Source organism: Coregonus lavaretus, assembly GCF_964263955.1.
Source record: "Coregonus lavaretus genome assembly, chromosome: 40".
Lineage (NCBI taxonomy): Eukaryota > Metazoa > Chordata > Actinopteri > Salmoniformes > Salmonidae > Coregonus > Coregonus lavaretus.
This window is the reverse complement of record NC_140027.1, coordinates 5,914,121-5,934,877: the sequence shown is the minus strand read 5'-3', so window position 1 is coordinate 5,934,877 and position 20,757 is coordinate 5,914,121. Positions and strand designations below refer to the sequence as shown.

General features: G+C 42.1%; 1 protein-coding gene across 1 annotated transcript in view; it reads left to right on the top strand.

Moving 5' to 3' along the window:
- Nucleotides 1-4,645, top strand: part of LOC311113493 (SEC14-like protein 1) — a 39,540-nt gene extending 34,895 nt beyond the window's left edge. The window contains exons 11-16 of the mRNA XM_084156722.1: nucleotides 426-597; nucleotides 744-878; nucleotides 1,081-1,215; nucleotides 1,844-2,101; nucleotides 2,431-2,609; nucleotides 4,130-4,645. Coding sequence (XP_084012848.1) covers nucleotides 426-597; nucleotides 744-878; nucleotides 1,081-1,215; nucleotides 1,844-2,101; nucleotides 2,431-2,609; nucleotides 4,130-4,235 — 985 coding nt within the window. The 3' untranslated portion in view covers nucleotides 4,236-4,645. The remainder of the gene's footprint in view (nucleotides 1-425; nucleotides 598-743; nucleotides 879-1,080; nucleotides 1,216-1,843; nucleotides 2,102-2,430; nucleotides 2,610-4,129) is intronic.
- The last annotated feature ends 16,112 nt before the right edge of the window (nucleotides 4,646-20,757 follow it).

Genomic DNA, 20,757 nt, shown 5'->3' with positions numbered 1-20,757 from the left:
CTCTAGGCAAGATGGACAAAAATGTGGAGGGTTCCTCTCTGAAAGGTGTGGGTGTGAGAGAGAGGGAAATGGAGCGAGTGAGAGGAGAAACGGAGAAGAGAGGGAGAGGGGGGAAAAAAGAGAGAAGGTGAGAATGGCGCCGTTATCTGGCAGCTGTCAGGCTTATCAGATGGACGTGACTGTGGAGCGAAGCCATGCAGGAATGTATCTGAAGTGTGCTAGGGTGGAAAGCTACGGAGCTTCGCTCACGTAAGACATAGGGAGCGAGATAGCCCCTGATTGAGAGAGTGGGAGGAATCTGTCTCCGTTTTTTGACGTCATAGGATCATATTTGGAAATGTAATGTGTATTGTACTTACAATCTGTGTATAGTATTTAAAATCTCGCCCTCCTACCTCCTCTCTCTCTCTCGCTCTTCCCTCTAGTTGTTGGACGTGTCTGGTGGACCTCGAAGGGTTAAACATGCGCCACCTGTGGCGACCGGGGGTTAAGGCCCTTCTGAGGATCATTGAGGTGGTGGAGGCCAACTACCCAGAGACCCTGGGACGTCTGCTCATACTGAGGGCTCCTAGAGTCTTCCCTGTGCTCTGGACCCTGGTGAGACACTATGAAACACTAGGGCTGGAGACTCCTAAATGGCACCCTATTCCCTATGTAGTGCTCGTAGGGCAATTTTGGCATGAGGTATTTAGCTGGGAGCAGTAGGGTGATGACTCCTCCCCCCTTCTCTGTCCTGTGTTCAGGTGAGCCCATTTATCGATGAGAACACCCGTAAGAAGTTCCTGATCTACGCCGGTAATGACTACCAGGGCCCTGGCGGCCTGCTGGACTACATAGACAAGGAGGTCATCCCTGACTTCCTGGGAGGAGAGTGTATGGTGAGTCACCGTGTGTGTGGCGTCATCACCCAGCATAGTCACATTGTCGTATGGTTGCCATGATAATGTTTATGTCCCTTTTTCGTGTCTGTGCGTGCATATAAAGCAGAATTTCCATTGAGGATCATAGCAAACATATACTTTCTATGACGTTTTTGTTGTCATATGGCCTAATTCTGTGTGTGTGTGTGTCTGTGTGCAGTGTGAAGTCCCAGAGGGAGGCCTGGTGCCCAAGTCTCTGTACCGTACTGCAGAGGAGCTGGAGAACGAAGACATCAGCCTGTGGACAGAGACTATCTACCAGAGTGCCAGCGTCTTTAAGGGAGCACCCCACGAGGTGAGCCCCAACACACTGCACCTCGGCTGGGGGAGAGCAGAGAGGACTCGAGGAGAGAGGGGCGACTGGGGCCTTAGCTGGAGCTTTGAAGTCATTTGTGGGAGGAGGAGAAATAAGAGAGAGAGAGAGAAGGGCAGATAGGTGAGAGGAGAGAAAGAGAGAGATGGGGAAAGAGATATGGGAAGAATGAGAGAAAGATGTGGATAGAAAGACGGAGGAAAAAAACAAGCCAAACGTTGGTCTGCTGAAGTTACTTGACCAACACTGCCACCCACTGGAGAAATCCTGAAAGTGCATTCAAACTGATCTTCAGACATTTAGCCACTGTTCTGTCACAAATTGAACATGAACTTTGCTTTGACAGGAATCTGCACCCATGTTTCTGTTACATAAAAGTAGAGAGGTGATATAATCTGTTAAAAAAGGAGCCATGCCATGTGGATACTATTCGGTAGAAATCTGCAGTCTTACCTCCGTCTGTCATCTGTTCTTTTCGCTCTCTTTAATTATTTCTCAATCTCTCTCTTATTTCTACTCTTCTCTTTTCTCATCCCTCCCTCTCTTTCTCCTTTTCTCTCCCCTCCCTTCTTCAACCCTCCTCTTTTCCTCTCCCTGCTTTCCCTCTCAGGTGGGGATCGAGATCATCGACGCCTCCTCTGTGATCACCTGGGACTTTGACGTGTGTAAGGGCGACGTGGTCTTCCACATCTACCACTCCAAGCGTGCCCCCCAACCCCCCCGCAAGGACCCCCTAGTGGGGCAACACAGCAGCATCACCACCCCCGGGGGGAACAACGTCCAGCTCATAGACAAGTCCTGGACCTTAGGCCGGGACTACAGCATGGTGGAGTCACCACTCACCTGCAAGGAGGGGGAAAGCGTGCAGGTCAGTATTGGAGCAGACTAGTTATTCATAGTGTTGAGAAAGATATGAGGCATGCAGGTGGCACTTTGTCAGTGCCTGATAAAATCTCTTGACTCAATTAACGAAATTTAAGATTGACTCATTAAAATATACAGGTTTGCATATTACACCAATGTTGAAAGCAGTTGTTTAGTGTTAAGTGTGATTTAAATGCCATTCAATACTTCATGAATCTAATGTTAAGAACATCCAGATTGACAATGATTAAAACCTCTCATCTAATGCATCTCTCTTTCCCCCATCTCTCCCTCTCTCCCTCTCTCCTCCCCCTCTCGCCGTCCCTCTCCCAGGGCTCCCACGTGACCAGATGGCCCGGGTTCTACATCCTCCAGTGGAGGTTCCACACCATGCCGGGCAGCGCTTCCACCAACCTGCCCCGCGTGGACGACGTCCTCGCCTCCCTGCAGGTCTCCTCACACAAGTGCAAAGTCATGTACTACACAGAGGTCATTGGCTCCGAGGACTTCAGGTTAGTAGCTGTGTGTGCTTGTGTCTGTGAGAAAGCTCAGATCAAATAGGTCATCATAGTAAATGTAATTTTTTAAATCATACTGTATTTAGTGTTATGATTGTATTGTATCATCACTTTTGTTCCATTTGATATGTTTTTTATACAATATTGACATTAACATTAATGTCCATTGTAGCCATGATGAAGTGCCAAGTGTAGGCTTCCCCTCCTAAAGAGATAGACGGCCTTTTTACCCTCCACTCTTTCTTTTCAATGTGCTCCTGTCCTCCTATCGCTCATCAACCCCTCTTCCACTCCTTCTCTCTTCCTGTGAAGAGCGGCTTGCTTTGATGTTCAAAGTTTGTAAGTGGACTTGTGTTCCCTTAGCTTTGCATTGTGTTTGGTTGCTTATGAGAACTCCCGTTTAACAGTTGGCGACAGCTCTGTAAGATGCTAGCATCCTGACCCTTCGCTTATGGCTTTATTTGACCTCCCCAGCAATGCTTTCTCTTTGTGCTTCAGTTAGAGAAAGGGCACTCACACTCACTCACTAAGCTAGCTAGTCTCACCCTTGCTTGCATGAATGACTAACAGACACATGCATTTTAGTTTGAGTTGCCTTCCTCCTTTGCCACAAAGGGCTACCTGTATTTCAGGGTTCCCCAACTGGCGGCTCGCAGGTGGTTTTATTTGGCCCCCAAAGTTTTTTTGGCCCCGCAAGTTTTTTTGTGTGCATTTTCATTGTTGGACATAAAATAACTGTAAAAACACCAGGAAATCAGCTCCAAGTGATTTTAATGTAGGAAATCTGCTCCAAAGTATTCCCACGCATAATAGAGGCATGTGAAGTACATTCAAAATTATTATGTTTTAATCCAAGTATGATATCTGTTTGGGCTTCTTGCAAATTATTTGTAATGATCTTCCGGCCCCCCAACCATCCGCTCAAGACAAAATCAGCCCACAGCTGAATGTAGTTGATGATCCCTGCTGTGTTTTTCTGCCTCTGCAAATTGGTTGATAAGGATAAGTCTTTCATTCATGCCCCTCAAAACTCTCACTGAAGCATGAGAGGCCATGTTTTAGTCACTGTGGGTTAGAAGAACAACCTATTTAGGGCAGTATGCTAAATTTATGTCACAGAGTGGATTCACCTCCCTTTGGTTTGACTTGCTGCATGATCTACACTATTTGGCACTAGACTTGACAAAGCAGGAGCTGGGCATCATTAATACCAGACCGTGGATCAAATACTATTTGAAATAATTCCTATTTGACAATAAAACATTTTATTTGTTTATACTTAAGCTGTGCTTGATTGAGCTTTCCTGTTGCAATATAACCAATAAAAGAGTCCCACAAGCACAAACCCCTCCCACCTGTCACTCCTAATGCAAACGCTCAAAGTAATTGAAAGATTTCAAATAGTATTTGCACCCTGATTTAAGACCATTTAGTATGTAGTTCTAAAACCTTAGTTAGGCCAACAATACGTTTTTACAAAATTAAAATCATTATACCTTATTTCTCTCTCTCAGGGGCTCTATGACCAGTTTGGAGTCGAGTCACAGTGGTTTCTCCCAGCTCAGCCACGCCACCTCCTCTTCTAACCACTCCCAGTCCAGCTCCATGATCTCCAGGTAGAGGACTACAACTCCTGCCAAGGACTACAATTCTCCCTCTGCTGGATTAAAAGTCCCAGCTCCTCCAGCCTTCAGTCCACACTTTCCACCCTAACCACCTGAAACCTGTACTACTATTAGTCAGTCACAATGTGGAACTGAAGCATGCTTGCACAACAGAGGATAAAGAAGATGTCGGCGGTTGAAAAACTGAAAACAAAGACTTGTGATTTAAAGGGCTCCGTTTTTCTTGCAGAAGGCCATGTATATTTCTTCCCAGCTTTCTGCTGGGCTGCTGAACAGAACGTTGGCAGAATGTTTTTGGCTTGCTGAGACTTTGGTAGGTGTGGGAAGTGTCACACCCATGGAGCGCAATGCCGGGTCAAGCAATTGTCACACTCTTAAGGAGTTGTGGGACCGGATAAAAAATGGATGCACCGTTACATATACAGTGGGGGAAAAAAGTATTTAGTCAGCCACCAATTGTGCAAGTTCTCCCACTTAAAAAGATGAGAGAGGCCTGTAATTTTCATCATAGGTACACGTCAACTATGACAGACCAATTGAGATTTTTTTTCTCCAGAAAATCACATTGTAGGATATTTAATGAATTTATTTGCAAATTATGGTGGAAAATAAGTATTTGGTCACCTACAAACAAGCAAGATTTCTGGCTCTCACAGACCTGTAACTTCTTCTTTAAGAGGCTCCTCTGTCCTCCACTCGTTACCTGTATTAATGCCACCTGTTTGAACTTGTTATCAGTATAAAAGACACCTGTCCACAACCTCAAACAATCACACTCCAAACTCCACTATGGCCAAGACCAAAGAGCTGTCAAAGGACACCAGAAACAAAATTGTAGACCTGCACCAGGCTGGGAAGACTGAATCTGCAATAGGTAAGCAGCTTGGTTTGAAGAAATCAACTGTGGGAGCAATTATTAGGAAATGGAAGACATACAAGACCACTGATAATCTCCCTCGATCTGGGGCTCCACGCAAGATCTCACCCCGTGGGGTCAAAATGATCACAAGAACGGTGAGCAAAAATCCCAGAACCACACGGGGGGACCTAGTGAATGACCTGCAGAGAGCTGGGGCCAAAGGAACAAAGCCTACCATCAGTAACACACTACGCCGCCAGGGACTCAAATCCTGCAGTGCCAGACGTGTCCCCCTGCTTAAGCCAGTACATGTCCAGGCCCGTCTGAAGTTTGCTAGAGTGCATTTGGATGATCCAGAAGAGGATTGGGAGAATGTCATGTGTAAAGGAAAGAATGAATTGGGCCATGTATCGTGAGATTTTGAGTGAAAACCTCCTTCCATCAGCAAGGGCATTGAAGATGAAACGTGGCTGGGTCTTTCAGCATGACAGTGATCCCAAACACACCGCCCGGGCAACGAAGGAGTGGCTTCGTAAGAAGCATTTCAAGGTCCTGGAGTGGCCTAGCCAGTCTCCAGATCTCAACCCCATAGAACATCTTTGGAGGGAGTTGAAAGTCCGTGTTGCCCAGCGACAGCCCCAAAACATCACTGCTCTAGAGGAGATCTGCATGGAGGAATGGGCCAAAATACCAGCAACAGTGTGTGAAAACCTTGTGAAGACTTACAGAAAACGTTTGACCTGTGTCATTGCCAACAAAGGGTATATAACAAAGTATTGAGACTTTTGTTATTGACCAAATACTTATTTTCCACCATAATTTGCAAATAAATTCATTAAAAATCCTACAATGTGATTTTCTGGATTTTTCTTTCTCATTTTGTCTGTCATAGTTGACGTGTACCTATGATGAAAATTACAGGCCTCTCTCATCTTTTTAAGTGGGAGAACTTGCACAATTGGTGGCTGACTAAATACTTTTTTTCCCCACTGTATGCATTAGAATACTTTACACCCATGCACATTTCCAAGGTGTTGATGACAAACATGCTCAAACCTACAGACAAACATGCTCAAACATAGGAACACACACAAACATACTGAATACACACAAACCATAAACACACCTGCAATGACATACAAAAATACACAGTATTTGCCATATCACCAGTGGGGTTTGTCTCTACCTGATGAATTGTTTATAGGTCATGATTGGGGTAAAGCCGTAGCGAGGTATCGTTTAGAAGCAATAAGCAGAGTTTGAATTTCTACTATTGACATAATTACATTTCTATTTATCATGAAAATGTGTGTATGGAGGTTTGTCCTCATGTGTGCTATGTGCAATGTATAGGTGACCTTCCAGTTACCGGGTGTGGCTAGACAGACAGACAGACAGACAGACAGACAGACAGACAGACAGACAGACAGACAGACAGACAGACAGACTGACTGACTGACTGACTGACTGACTGACTGACTGACTGACTGACTGACTGACTGACTGACTGACTGACTGACTGACTGACTGACTGACTGACTGACTGACTGACTGACTGACTGACTGACTGACTGACTGACTGACTGACTGACTGACTGACTGACTGACTGACTGACTGACTGACTGACTGACTGACTGACTGACTGACTGACTGACTGACTGACTGACTGACTGACTGACTGACTGACTGACTGACTGACTGACTGACTGACTGACTGACTGACTGACTGACTGACTGACTGACTGACTGACTGACTGACTGACTGACTGACAGACAGACAGACACATTTAATTTAGCTAAACTTTCATTTGGAGAAATTACCTAAATAAATTGCCAGAGGTTATTTTTTACATTTGAATTCACAAATGGAATTTGAATTGACACATTTTGAATGTGTTTGCAAATTCATGTGCACATCTACTAGTCTCTTTTTGGCACAAGACACTTAACCAGTGATGACTTTTAAATTCTTGAATTTCAATTACTCTGACTTTAATTTGAATGGATTCCACCCCAAACTGAGTGTTTCCTGTCTGTCCCTGTCTGCAGGAATGAACTTGACACGTAGGTAGGTGTGGTTGTTATTGAGATGCCTTGTCATTGAGTGGCCATTGATTGAATGTGCTACTGATGATCAGTCAGGTGAGATTTTGCTAGCCAATGGAATTCCCCGAACTGTCAGGGTCAGAGGTTGACTAGGTCAAACTGCTATTCTTTTTAGAGGTGTAGATATAGAGAGGGAGGAAGTGAATGTTTTTTTGTGGTGAAGCTTATCATTTGCTACTGCGCCATTTGTAGAAATGTATTGATGGATACATGTACTTGGACTAGTGCTGGTTGGATTTTGTTACAGTTTTCAGTGAGAGTGAAGTGTGTTGCTGCATGCTCATATGGTTGATTGATGATTTTAGTTTAGGAGTTACCATAGTAACAGATACTACTCATGAGCCATTTGTTAGGACCATTTTAGCCTTTGTAACTAACCATGTATATAAGAAATATATCTGCTTTAGGGGACACCCCCTTTGCCTCGCCTGAGTGACGTGGACAAAATTGTCGATGTTTCCATTGTAATGCAATGTACCCATGCAAATAATGTTCTGTACAGTCACCTTGTGCTTCTAAAGCGCCAAAGACCAGCCAACAAAAAAACTGTCCGTTCCGTCTTCTAGCTTCCATGTTTGTTTTTAGGGGCTATTTTGTGAGCTTCTAGTTCACAGAAGAGATAATGAACTTCTCTACAGATTAGACTGTAGGGCTGTTTCAAAGGGTTGGTAAGCGTTTTGTCGAGATTGCGTAATTCAAATCTGGTATTGGAATAAGAATCAAGAGATCTTCAATCTAAGCTTAATTTATTATATGCAAAATGTATTGTATGATAAGTATGAAGGTTCGTATACGGGCTCACTGTCAAACCACGCAGGGCCGACAGAGAACTAAGAATCTGTTTTCAGATTCTTTCTCAAATACTCTGACAGAAAGCAGTCCCTTCTTCTGTTGGCCAACCAGAGCAAAGGACTGAGTGTGGTTCAGCCAATCCGTTGGCGCAGGGGTTGGTCTCAACTCCTTGGCATTCCAGTTGTTGCCAGGCTTGGTTGCTATGATAATAACCTGCAGAGCCAGCACCGAGAATACACAATCTCCACTGTATCCAGGTTCAAGGACAGTTTCACAGAATACAAAGAGGCAGTGAGGTCTAGTACTTTGAGACACAAGTTCTTATCTCCCCTTACTCCCTAAAACAGCTCCTCACATTAATCACAGCTTGCCAAGTGAAACAATCTACATCAATGCATTCCTTCCAAGGTAGTCATCTCATACAGATCCAATTATGAGAAAAATAAAACCCAACAATTCCCTCTTTTGACGCCCTCTAGGGTGTCACTCATTAAAATACAATACAAACAAAAATAAACACTTTTATTAATAGACAATTTGATAATAAAAGTCCTTCAGTCCTTCCATCCTTCCATCGACACCCAACTTGCAAACTGTTACTAGTCATCAAAGAAGTTCAAACCATCACATAAGGAAAGACAAACATTCACATGGCTAACTTGATTAATAAAGCATAAAACACAGGATTAATAGAACACAAAACACAAGATTATTAAAACTCTAGGGTGTGATTAAAGATTTTTAAAGGGACATTTTTGAATTCCCTCTTTTGACACCATTTATGGTGTCACTCTAAACAGAGTATAATCACCCTTAAGAATAACAGGATATGGAAATTAAATCACAACATTTAATGTTAATAAAAAATAAAAAATTATAATTTTAACCCTCTATTCCTCCCCTACACCTAACATGTACTGAGTTGGCTACCAGCCACCCAGGAATCCTTTACCTTCACATCAGGAAGAATAAACAATCACAGTGGTTAGTAAAAACATAAGGTAATAAATGAGCAAGAACTGAAAATAAATGCGTGTATGTATTTTACTAGGCAAACCATGGATCATCCAGCTTGGTCTCAGAGTCAGTAGCAGAGTCACCCGCATCATCCTGGGCCGGTAACAACAGCATCATACCTGACGCCTGCACCGCTCCTACCACTGACCTCCTGAGACAGGGGACGATGCAAGCAGCACAACACATTAACAGCAAAAACACAATTACTAGGGTCAGAAATCCAGTAACCACCATAGAAGAGTACTCACCAAACCAGTCACTCAGCCAGGAAATAAGACAACATCCACAAAGAACAAGTATACCCATAGAATCTATAACTTCACCCAGAATAGTCACAACAATAGTTTTCCATTTACCAAATATGTTATCAAACCAACCGTTTATGGAGCTATCAATACCAGAGTTCTCAACCAGTTCGTTCGCCAGCGTGGTGATGGTCACTCAAGCGCTTTGGTCACGGGCCCGTCCGGTGCTATATTGTTGGAGATGAAAGTACAGCACATATATCCAAACAGAACACAAACCCCGTCCTGCTCAGCCAAAAGCATATCTAAGCTATTCTATTCTGCCATGTCATTAAGCTAGTTGCCGCTGTCTGCTCAGCTAATCCCTTTATTGCATCACGAGTGTGGTTTATAAATATTTTGCTGGTTATATTAAATATAATTTATCCAATCTATATTTTTATTAATTGTTGACCATCAGAAAATACTTGATTCAAACTCAGCTGCGATCTGATTCCTAGCTTTGAATTGTTCTGTAACCTCTCGAGGTACTCCTATCCCATCACAGGATCCTTTCATCAAAGGCTCCCGGGAGGAGGTCCTACTTTCTATGTGACAACTCACCAGTCTCTGACACGTTTGATTGTTTGCGTATGTAGGTGAGTTCACAATCAGTTATCACCACACATCCATCAGATGTCAGCACGGGCCTGGTTTTGACTCCTATAATCCTCTGACTGCAACAAAAAGGAAATATTAGTCATGTTTTCTTTCAGTTGTGATATTCTCTGTGTAGGAGCAGAGCTAAGATGCCCTACTCTGTATCCTATCTTACTAGTCCTAGAAAAACAATTAGAATCCCCTGAGACTTCAAACGTAGGCAACCCAGGTCGGGACGACCCCGTTATCGGGCTTGCATGGAGGATAAACCTGACAGAGAGTCAAAGCCTGTCAAGGGGAACGGAGTAGTTGTCAACCCTGGTTTGGCTGTCCCACAGGCAAAACAGTCCTCTTTAGACATAGTTTTTTGCCGTATAGTGAATCCATTCCAACCACAGGTTAAGATTTCTATACCCCGTTCTCACCTGTACTACTTCCTCCAGGTCTATAGTTTTGCACTATCTTTACCACAGCCCCGGTCTCACCACCTCCCTCAGAGAGGTTTACTCTAGAATTTCCCCTTTCCCTACGTCTAGCTGTCTCTTATGCCTTTTCAACTTGTGTTAGGTTAACTACTACTTCTGGCTGAAACAGGAGGGTCCGTGCGTGTTAGGAATATGGCCCCCACAATCAGACAGCTACCTACCGTCGGGAGACCTGTGAATCCCCACCCTTGCCCTGAGAACATGTCAGATGCCAGAGGCCAACCCATTGCTTCACCTTCTATCGAACTCACACAGGGATGATCAGACAGGGTAAGGGAATCTTCGTTAAGGAGCCAACCCCCGGACCCTTGTGGTTATCGGATCTTTCTCCTAACTCTGTGTTTGTTCGTCAGGTGTAGCTGGGTTTTGCCTTTTTACAGTGTGTGACATGCACCCAGATGGATCTCTCAGCTGGCAAAGGCAGTACTTGGTAGGGCCCTTCCCGCCAGGCCTGCTTCAGTCTCCTGGTTAGATAGAGTGGGTCACCTTCTCCTTTAGTTCACCTGTGGGGCACAAAACCTCTGACATACAGGTGTGGTTAATAAACTATCATATATGTTTGTTGTTTTTTTTAAGTATTTTGTCCTCTCCTTTGTATATATTTAATATTTAATCCAACCATCCCCCTTTTGACACATGATTTGGCCATGTGTCAATATTACCACCTATCTAAACAATCACTTTAGTTAATATTGGTAATTCATTATCCGATTGCCATTCCTCCACTCTCTCTTCTGTTATTTTATGGTTCAAATCAAATATATTATTACCAAATTATAATCTTCTTCACAATTTTCACAGTACTATAAATTACCCTCAACTTAGTAAAATAAACTATCCTAAAGTCCTCCTCTCATGCCTTTAGAATTTACTAGTGTGGATGATTAAAATAACACCAGAATGTTAAAACAGAGTTCAGAGGCAATTGAAATCATTTAACGAACTGTTTAATCCCATAGTATACTAAACATTACCATTATTCTAAATACTTCATAAATGTTAGCTATCCCAAGTGTTCATTAAATCCTCATGACATTCATTCTCATAAGAAATCATATATACCCCAAACTCAGCCAAAAAGCTAAAAAACTCCATAAAATTCACTGTGTGCTCCTCTAAGACCTATCACCCTTGACCTGCTGAAACCCCCCAAAATTGAAACAACAAGGCTTTATAAACATCATACTAGGTGTGTTGTTTTTTATTTGAAAACCCAATTTGAAAAACAACCACAAATAGCCAGGCCTTAATTTGGTAGTTCACTTTTATGACCTAAATACAGCCTAACTGAGATGAGCTAATCTCTTTCTCCTAGTGATATTCTAAAGATGGTAGTACACACAAAACATGATAGATATTCCCAGTCTTAACCCATCAATAATTGTTTGTATCATTCTAATTCCTCCTAACTAATCCATTAAACCACTCAAAATTCCTCGAGTATACTATGATTATTTAATTGATTACCCTAACTCTGCTACATGTGATCTCATCTCAAATGATCCATTTATCAATTATTTATTCAACCCCCTAGGAAAATCTTTCTCCCCTTCTATTGTTCCTGTCCCCCCTGTAAATGTCATATTTGAGTTTTTAGCCAATACAATCACGGTTACATCAAATGTTCCCTCTTCTAATGGTATTTTCTTCCTAATATAACTTCCCTAAATGAGATTAAATCCCCTGCCTTCCTCTACTATCCTTATATCATTACTGGATCAATGATAATAACTGTAATAACTATCAATAATAATTGTAATAACTATTTCACATTAAATTGTGTCTTTTTTCTGATAATGTCATAATTGTAGCCTATTCCATCACTTTTAGTTTAAAATATAAGTTTATGTAACAAATCCATAACCCACCACAGGCTGGCGCCATTCCCCCATCACAACAGCCAATGTCACTTGCATCCACTTAACCAAAATACATTATCGTTCTAAAATGTACCAAAAAAAAAAAAAATAAATAAATATTTCCCAGCTAAACCATTTCAGTTCGCTATTCAATTTATTTAACTGTTCTCTCTGATTATGCCGTAATTAATAAAACAAATACTTGCTATCGTTGATTAGCATACATTTAATTATGTTCCTACCATCTGAACTGTACTGTCTCTCACCCTCCCCTTTCTCCTTCGGAGAGAGCGCATGGTAACCTTATAACATATTTACATAGCTTAAATAGAAATATTCTAGAAAAGTCTATCTAATTCAACCTTTCAGGTATATAGCCCCACTGCGTAAGCTTTATCTACTGTCCCTACCTGTGTTCGAACCAGTGACATCGCCAGTCACTCCACACCATCTACTATTCTCTCAAAGTAAATACTTTCACGTCGCACATCCAGCCACGTCATCATCCCCGTCTAGCCAGCCCTTCCGTCTCAAACAACCTAGTAGCCAAAATAAAACACACTCTAACAGCGTTCTGCATTTTCCTCTATCATCGGGTTTAAGAACTAACGTAACAACATTAACTATTCTCTCTTGCTGTAGTAACGTCTTGTTTGGTTGAATTTATTTATTACGAAGTGTCCATAATACTATAATAATACATAATCGAATTCCCCTCATGCATACAGATTTCACCTTATGCCATTGAAATGCCAAATAGACCATAATAGTTCAATGGAGCCCCCTATTGGCTCTCCCCTACCTATACATTACTTCTACAACCACTTTAGTTATGGTCCGATTACAAATTAAACCTTATCACATGATCAAACAACGCCACAACCTTAAACCCATATGGTGCGGCAGGCAGCTTAGTGATCAGTAGCGCCGCGCCAACAACCGAGAGGTCGCCGGTTCCAATCCCCGAGCCTACCAGGCGAAAAATCTGCCGATGTGCCCTCGAGCAAGGCACTCAACCCCAATCGCTCCTGCAAGTCGCTCTGGACAAGAGCATCTGCCAAATCACCAAAAATGCAAATGTAAATATTCTCTACTTTCTCACCCATCTCATCCCTCGTCAGAAACCCACATGCACCTCTCAAATAATCACCCCGTGGTGTTCCCAGCCAACTCCAGTCTTTCCTCGCTCCAAAAGCCACAGTTTCGCTCTCTCCAGCCCCTCCCCTCGCAACTCTCTCTTCAGCTTTTGAGGAGCTGTTTTTCGTTTTAGTGTTCCAAATATTCTGCCGTTATTTAAACTACTTTAGTCTATTTATTTAAAACAAATCATTCCCACCTAATTAGTTAAAGTTGGTGCATATTTATTTTTCAACGATAAACCGAATTATTTCAGTCTAATTGTTTAACCAGTATTTTGCAGGGTCAAACATCAAACGTTAAATCAAATAATAAACCAAATTGTTTCAACACAACTATTCAAAACCAGTTCAGTCACACAATTAATCACTTTAGCTTTATGTTCCCAATTGTTATTGATGGGTTATATGGTTTAAACAATCACGAACCCAACAGTTATCCCCAAATTACACAGTTTGGACAGCCACAGACGTTTTAACTTCTAATTAGTTTTCTAACAAAGTATACAGGTTTGTCATTCACACTCTCATGCATACGACAACACTCGCACTGTCTAACTTTTAAAGTACCTCCTATGAGCCTTCAGTCATAGCGTCGCACTATCTAATCTATTTTAAAGTACCTCCTATGAGCCTTCAGTCATAGCGTCGCACTGTCTAATCTATTTTAAAGTACCTCCTATGAGCCTTCAGTCATAGCGTCGCACTGTCTAATCTATTTTAAAGTACCTCCTATGAGCCTTCAGTCATAGCGTCGCACTGTCTAATCTATTTTAAAGTACCTCCTATGAGCCTTCAGTCATAGCGTCGCACTGTCTAATCTATTTTAAAGTACCTCCTATGAGCCTTCAGTCATAGCGTCGCACTGTCTAATCTATTTTAAAGTACCTCCTATGAGCCTTCAGTCATAGCGTCGCACTGTCTAATCTATTTTAAAGTACCTCCTATGAGCCTTCAGTCATAGCGTCGCACTGTCTAATCTATTTTAAAGTACCTCCTATGAGCCTTCAGTCATAGCGTCGCACTGTCTAATCTATTTTAAAGTACCTCCTATGAGCCTTCAGTCATAGCGTCGCACTGTCTAATCTATTTTAAAGTACCTCCTATGAGCCTTCAGTCATAGCGTCGCACTGTCTAATCTATTTTAAAGTACCTCCTATGAGCCTTCAGTCATAGCGTCGCACTGTCTAATCTATTTTAAAGTACCTCCTATGAGCCTTCAGTCATAGCGTCGCACTGTCTAATCTATTTTAAAGTACCTCCTATGAGCCTTCAGTCATAGCGTCGCACTGTCTAATCTATTTTAAAATACATCCTATGGGAGTCACACCCTCTAACCATAGGTCACACTGTTTAATTAAAATACATCCTATGGGAGTCACACCCTCTAACCATAGGTCACAGTGTTTAATTAAAATACATCCTATGGGAGTCACACCCTCTAACCATAGGTCACAGTGTTTAATTAAAATACATCCTATGGGAGTCACACCCTCTAACCATAGGTCACAGTGTTTAATTAAAATACATCCTATGGGAGTCACACCCTCTAACCATAGGTCACAGTGTTTATTTAAAATACATCCTATGGGAGTCACACCCTCTAACCATAGGTCACACTGTTTATTCGCTTTAAAGTGCCACCTATGAACTTCTAGTCATAGTTTGCACTCCCATGGGTTTAACCATCACAATTATCAAACATTTGCATAGTACATTATGAAATCGAAATAGTATACTGTAATTGTTATTTATAGTAGAATAGGGTTCACTTACATCAAACAGGTGTTTCACAAAATTAATTTGGATAAAGCCAATGTGCAAAACTTCAGTTATATTACAATAGGTGTTTTGCTTACCTTTTTAAAAGCCCGGGCAATTTGTGAAACACAGTTCGATGACAGTGATGTCCAATAGGCTGGGTGAATTCCAGCGAAGTGAAGTTCCGCTACCAGATCACGTCGGGGTCACCAATTGTCGAGATTGCGTAATTCAAATCTGGTATTGGAATAAGAATCAAGAGATCTTCAATCTAAGCTTAATTTATTATATGCAAAATGTATTGTATGATAAGTATGAAGGTTCGTATACGGGCTCACTGTCAAACCACGCAGGGCCGACAGAGAACTAAGAATCTGTTTTCAGATTCTTTCTCAAATACTCTGACAGAAAGCAGTCCCTTCTTCTGTTGGCCAACCAGAGCAAAGGACTGAGTGTGGTTCAGCCAATCCGTTGGCGCAGGGGTTGGTCTCAACTCCTTGGCATTCCAGTTGTTGCCAGGCTTGGTTGCTATGATAATAACCTGCAGAGCCAGCACCGAGAATACACAATCTCCACTGTATCCAGGTTCAAGGACAGTTTCACAGAATACAAAGAGGCAGTGAGGTCTAGTACTTTGAGACACAAGTTCTTATCTCCCCTTACTCCCTAAAACAGCTCCTCACATTAATCACAGCTTGCCAAGTGAAACAATCTACATCAATGCATTCCTTCCAAGGTAGTCATCTCATACAGATCCAATTATGAGAAAAATAAAACCCAACAGTTTGCCTTCCATTGAAAAGCTGAGGCTCTCTCAAGACAAGTAAGCCCATCCAGCTTGGTCAGAGTGCCACCGTGCTGCTGCGTGATGTTACAGAGGGCCAAAGACGTGTTTGTTGATGGGCATCGGATCTCACTCCAATGATTATCGGCCAATCAGGCTAGCAGCACCTGTCTGTTTTTAACTGCTGATGATAATGAAGCCCAAGGTCAAAGTGACCAGTCTATAATGTACAGTGTGTGTCTAACTGGAATATCATGAAAGGCTTTGCTCACTGAGGAAAGGACCCGCTCAGAATTAAATTAAAACAGAAAGTGAATAAATGAAATAATGAATAACTGTAAATATCTGTAAGGGTGTCGCCCATGTCAGGTCTGAGGATGTATAGTTGAACTTAACTTCTCTTCTTCTGTACTCATTTTAACCTTGAAGCATGTCTAGGCATAGACTAGCATAGTTTCCTACTTTCCAGCTCTTTATCAAAGGAAACTCATAATGTGTAACATAATATCAACACAATGTGTAACATGCTCAACGGTTCACCAAGCTTTGGAGAACGGTTCCAGTCCTGGATATGTCTCTTTGTCCCCTCACACTCCTGTCGTGTTCAATGTTAGTTAGCTCAATTGGTAGAGCATGGCGCTTGTAACGCCAGGGTAGTGGGTTCGATCCCCGGGACCACCCATACGTAAAAATGTATGCACACATGACTGTAAGTCGCTTTGGATAAAAGCGTCTGCTAAATGGCATATTATTATTATTATTATTATTATTATTATTATTATTATTATTATTATTAAAACAGTGCTTTAGAAGTGTCTCACTGTGTTGTTTGAAACCAGAGACTGATATCTTCAGTTCCCTTTCAGTTTCATCAACTGACCTCAACAACATAGTGTCACTGCAAAGACTGAAATGTATCTGCTATGTCACCTGCTTTACTCAACTTCTGTCAACCTTCACTTCTACTTATCTCATTTACATATGAGGGCTATTTCTGTCTAGTTTGTCTGTCACCAACCATCTCCTGTTGTTTCCCATTCTCTCGTCTAGCCTCCCTTCCTATGAGACAACGATAATGTTGCATATCTTTATTTCCCTTGAAATTAATAATTATGTTTAAAAAATAACTTTAAATTAATATAAAATAGCGCCTTTACATTTTTTGAAATGATTAAACTTGAATTATGAAAATTAAAAGTTGTCCTGTTGTTTGTGTAACATATACAGTACCAGTGAAAAGTTTGGACACACCTACTCATTCAAGGATTTTTCTTTTCTTTTTACTATTTTCTACATTGTAGAATAATAGTGAAGACATCAAAACTATGAAATAACACATATGGAATCATGTAGTAACCGAAAAAGTGTTAAACACATTTTTTTGAGATTCTTCAAATAGCCACCCTTTGCCTCGATGACAGCTTTGCACACTCTTGGCATTCTCTCAACCAGCTTCACCTGGAATGCTTTTCCAACAGTCTTGAAGGAGTTCCCACATATGTTGAGCACTTGTTGGCTGCTTTTCCTTCACTCTGCGGTCCGTCTCATCCCAAACCATCTCAATTGGGTTGAGGTCAGGGGATTGTGGAGGCCAGGTCATCTGATGCAGCACTCCATCACTCCCCTTCTTGGTAAAATAGCCCTTACACAGCCTGGAGGTGTGTTAGGTCATTGTCCTGTTGAAAAACAAATTATAGTCCCACTAAGCCCAAACCAGATTGGATGGTGTTTCGCTGCAGAATGCTGTGGTAGCCATGCTGGTTAAATGTGCCTTGAATTCTAAGTAAATCACCAACAGTGTCACCAGCAAAGCACCCCCACACCATAACACCTCCTCCTCCATGCTTTACGGTGGGAACTACACATGCGGAGATCATCCGTTCACCCACACCGCGTCTCACAAAGACAGCGGTTGGAACTAAAAATCTCCAATTTGGACTCCAGACCAAAGGACACATTTCCACCAGTCTAATGTCCATTGCTCGTGTTTCTTGGCCCAGGCAGGTCTCTTCTTCTTATTGGTGTCCTTTAGTCGAGGTTTCTTTGCAGCAATTCGACCATGAAGGCCTGATTCACAAAGTCCCATCTGAACAGTTGATGTTGAGATGTGACTTGAACTCTGTGAAGCATTTATTTGGGCTGCAATTTCTGAGGCTGGCAACTCTAATGAACTTATCCTCTGCAGCAGAGGTAACTTTGGGTCTTCCATTCCTGTGGCGGTCTTCATGAGAGCCAGTTTCATCATAGCGCTTGATATTTTTTTGCGACTGCACTTGAAGAAACTTGAAGAAAGTTCTTGAAATGTTTCATATTGACTGACATTTATGTCTTAAAGTAATGATAGACTGTCGTTTCTCTTTGCTTATTTGAGCTATTCATGCCATAATATGGACTTAGCCATATTTGGTAAAAGACCATCTTCTGTATACCTCTCCTACATTTTCACAACACAACTGATTGGCTCAAAAGCATTAAGGATATAAATAAATTCCACAAATTTAACTTTTAACAAGGCACACCTGTTAATTGACATGCATTCCAGGTGACTACCTCATGAAGCTGGTTGAGAGAATGCCAAGAGTGTGCAAAGCTGTCTTCAAGGCAAAGGGTGGCTATTTGAAGAATCTCAAATATAAAATATATTTTGATTTGTTTAACATTTTTCTTTGGTTACTACATGATTCCATATGTGTTTTTTTCATACTTTTGATGTCAAATGAGTGGATTTGGCTATTTCAGCCACACCCGTTGCTGACAGGTGTATACAATTTAGCACATAGCCATACAATCTCCATAGACAAACATTGGCAGTAGAATGGCCTTACTGAAGAGCTCAGTGACTTTCAATGTGGCAATGTCATAGGATGGCACCTTTCCAACAAGTCAGTTCATCAAATCTCTGCCCTGCTAGTGCTGCCCCGGTCAACTGTAAGTGCTGTTATTGTGAAGTAAAAACATCTGAGCAACAACTGCTCAGCCACAAAGTGGTAGGCCACACAAGCTGACAGAACTGGACCACCGTGCTGTAGCGCGTAAAAATCGTCTGTCCTCGGTTGCAACACTCACTACCGAGTTCCAAACTGCCTCTGGAAGCAACGTCAGCACAATAACTGTTAATCAGAAGCTTCATGAAATGGGTTTCCATGGCCGAGAAGCCACACACAAGCCTAAGATCACTGCGTTCTCTGGAGTGATGTATCATGCTTTACCATCTGGCAGTCCGATGGACGAATCTGGATTTGGCGGCTACCTGCCCGAATGCATAGTGCCAACTGTAAAGTTTGGTGGAGGAGGAATAATGGGCTGGGGCTGTTTTTCATGGTTCTGGCTAGGCCCCTTAGTTCCAGTTAAGGGAAATCTTAACGCTACAACATAAAATGACCTTCTAGATGATCATGTGCTTCCAACTTTGTGGCAACAGTTTGGGCAAGGCCCTTTCCTGTTTCAGCAATGCCCCCGTGCACAATGCGAGGTCCATACAGAAATGGTTTGTCGAGATCGGTGTGGAAGAACTTGACTGGCCTGCACAGAGCCCTGACCTCAACACCATCGAACACCTTTGGGATGAATTGGAACGCCGACTGCGAGCCAGGCCTAATCGCCCAACATCAGAGCTCGACCTCACTAATGCTCTTGTGGCTGAATGAAAGCAAGTCCCAGCAGCAATGCTCCAACATCTAGTGGAAAGCATTCCCAGAAGAGTGAAGGCTGTTTATAGCAGCAAAGGGGTCCTCTGTAGCTCAGCTGGTAGAGCACGGCGCTTGTAACGCCAAGGTAGTGGGTTCGATCCCCGGGACCACCCATACACAAAAAATGTATGCACGCAAGACTGTAAGTCGCTTTGGATAAAAGCGTCTGCTAAATGGCATATTATTTATTGTTATTATAACAAACTCCATATTAATGTCCATGATTTAGGAATGAGATGTTTGACTAGCAGGTGTCCACATACTTTTGGTCATGTAGTGTATCATTAAATTTTTTATCCGGCTTCAACCTATGATTGGGCGATGCACGCTGCAATCTTAGTTTAAACTCAATTTGACCGTGTCAACGTGGATGCATTTAGTTATCTGTATGTAGGTGACTTGAGCTGTCACACATCAGTCAGGCAAAATTATCATCAGAAAGAGTTGAACATTCCTTGAGTGGATGAATGGGTGAACCGATGGATGGACTGGATTACATGCAAGCGAGGGTGAAAAGGTGGGTTTTTAGAAGGGCATGGAACATGGTCTCTGAATTACAGCTGTATAGTATGCACTGAGGGCCAGTTCGAAGCTTAAAATGTCATTTGAAAGTGCTTTTTTGGCAACATCAAAAAAAGTTAATTACTGTATATTGACTGGCTTACTGGCTTACCTGGTTAAATAAAGGTGAAATAAAAATAAATAAATAAAAGTATATGGGTACTGAGGAGCTGTCCAAGGTACTACTGCCTAATGCCCACTACGTGGCAATCAACAAATATGGAACAGACCATGAACACAGCCCACAATCTAAAGACAAGTTAGGATTTAGTGCCACTGCAATGAAACTGCTACATTTGAACTTTTGTGTGACACTTGGGGTTTTCAAGACAACTGGGACCTCGGGAAAAAAACGAGGTCAAATCATAACGTCCGTGATCGTCAGGTCGGAAATCCGGAGCTCTAGAAAGATGCCGTGTTTCTGACTTGGAATTCCGACTTGGATGATCATTAAAAACTAGATTTCCGAGTTCCCAGTTGTTTTGAACGCGGCAAGAGCTGTTTGGTTCCGCCTTTGTCCTGCGCACGTGGAGAGACGTCACGAAACAACACAAAGTACGACCAAATATATTTATAACTAACC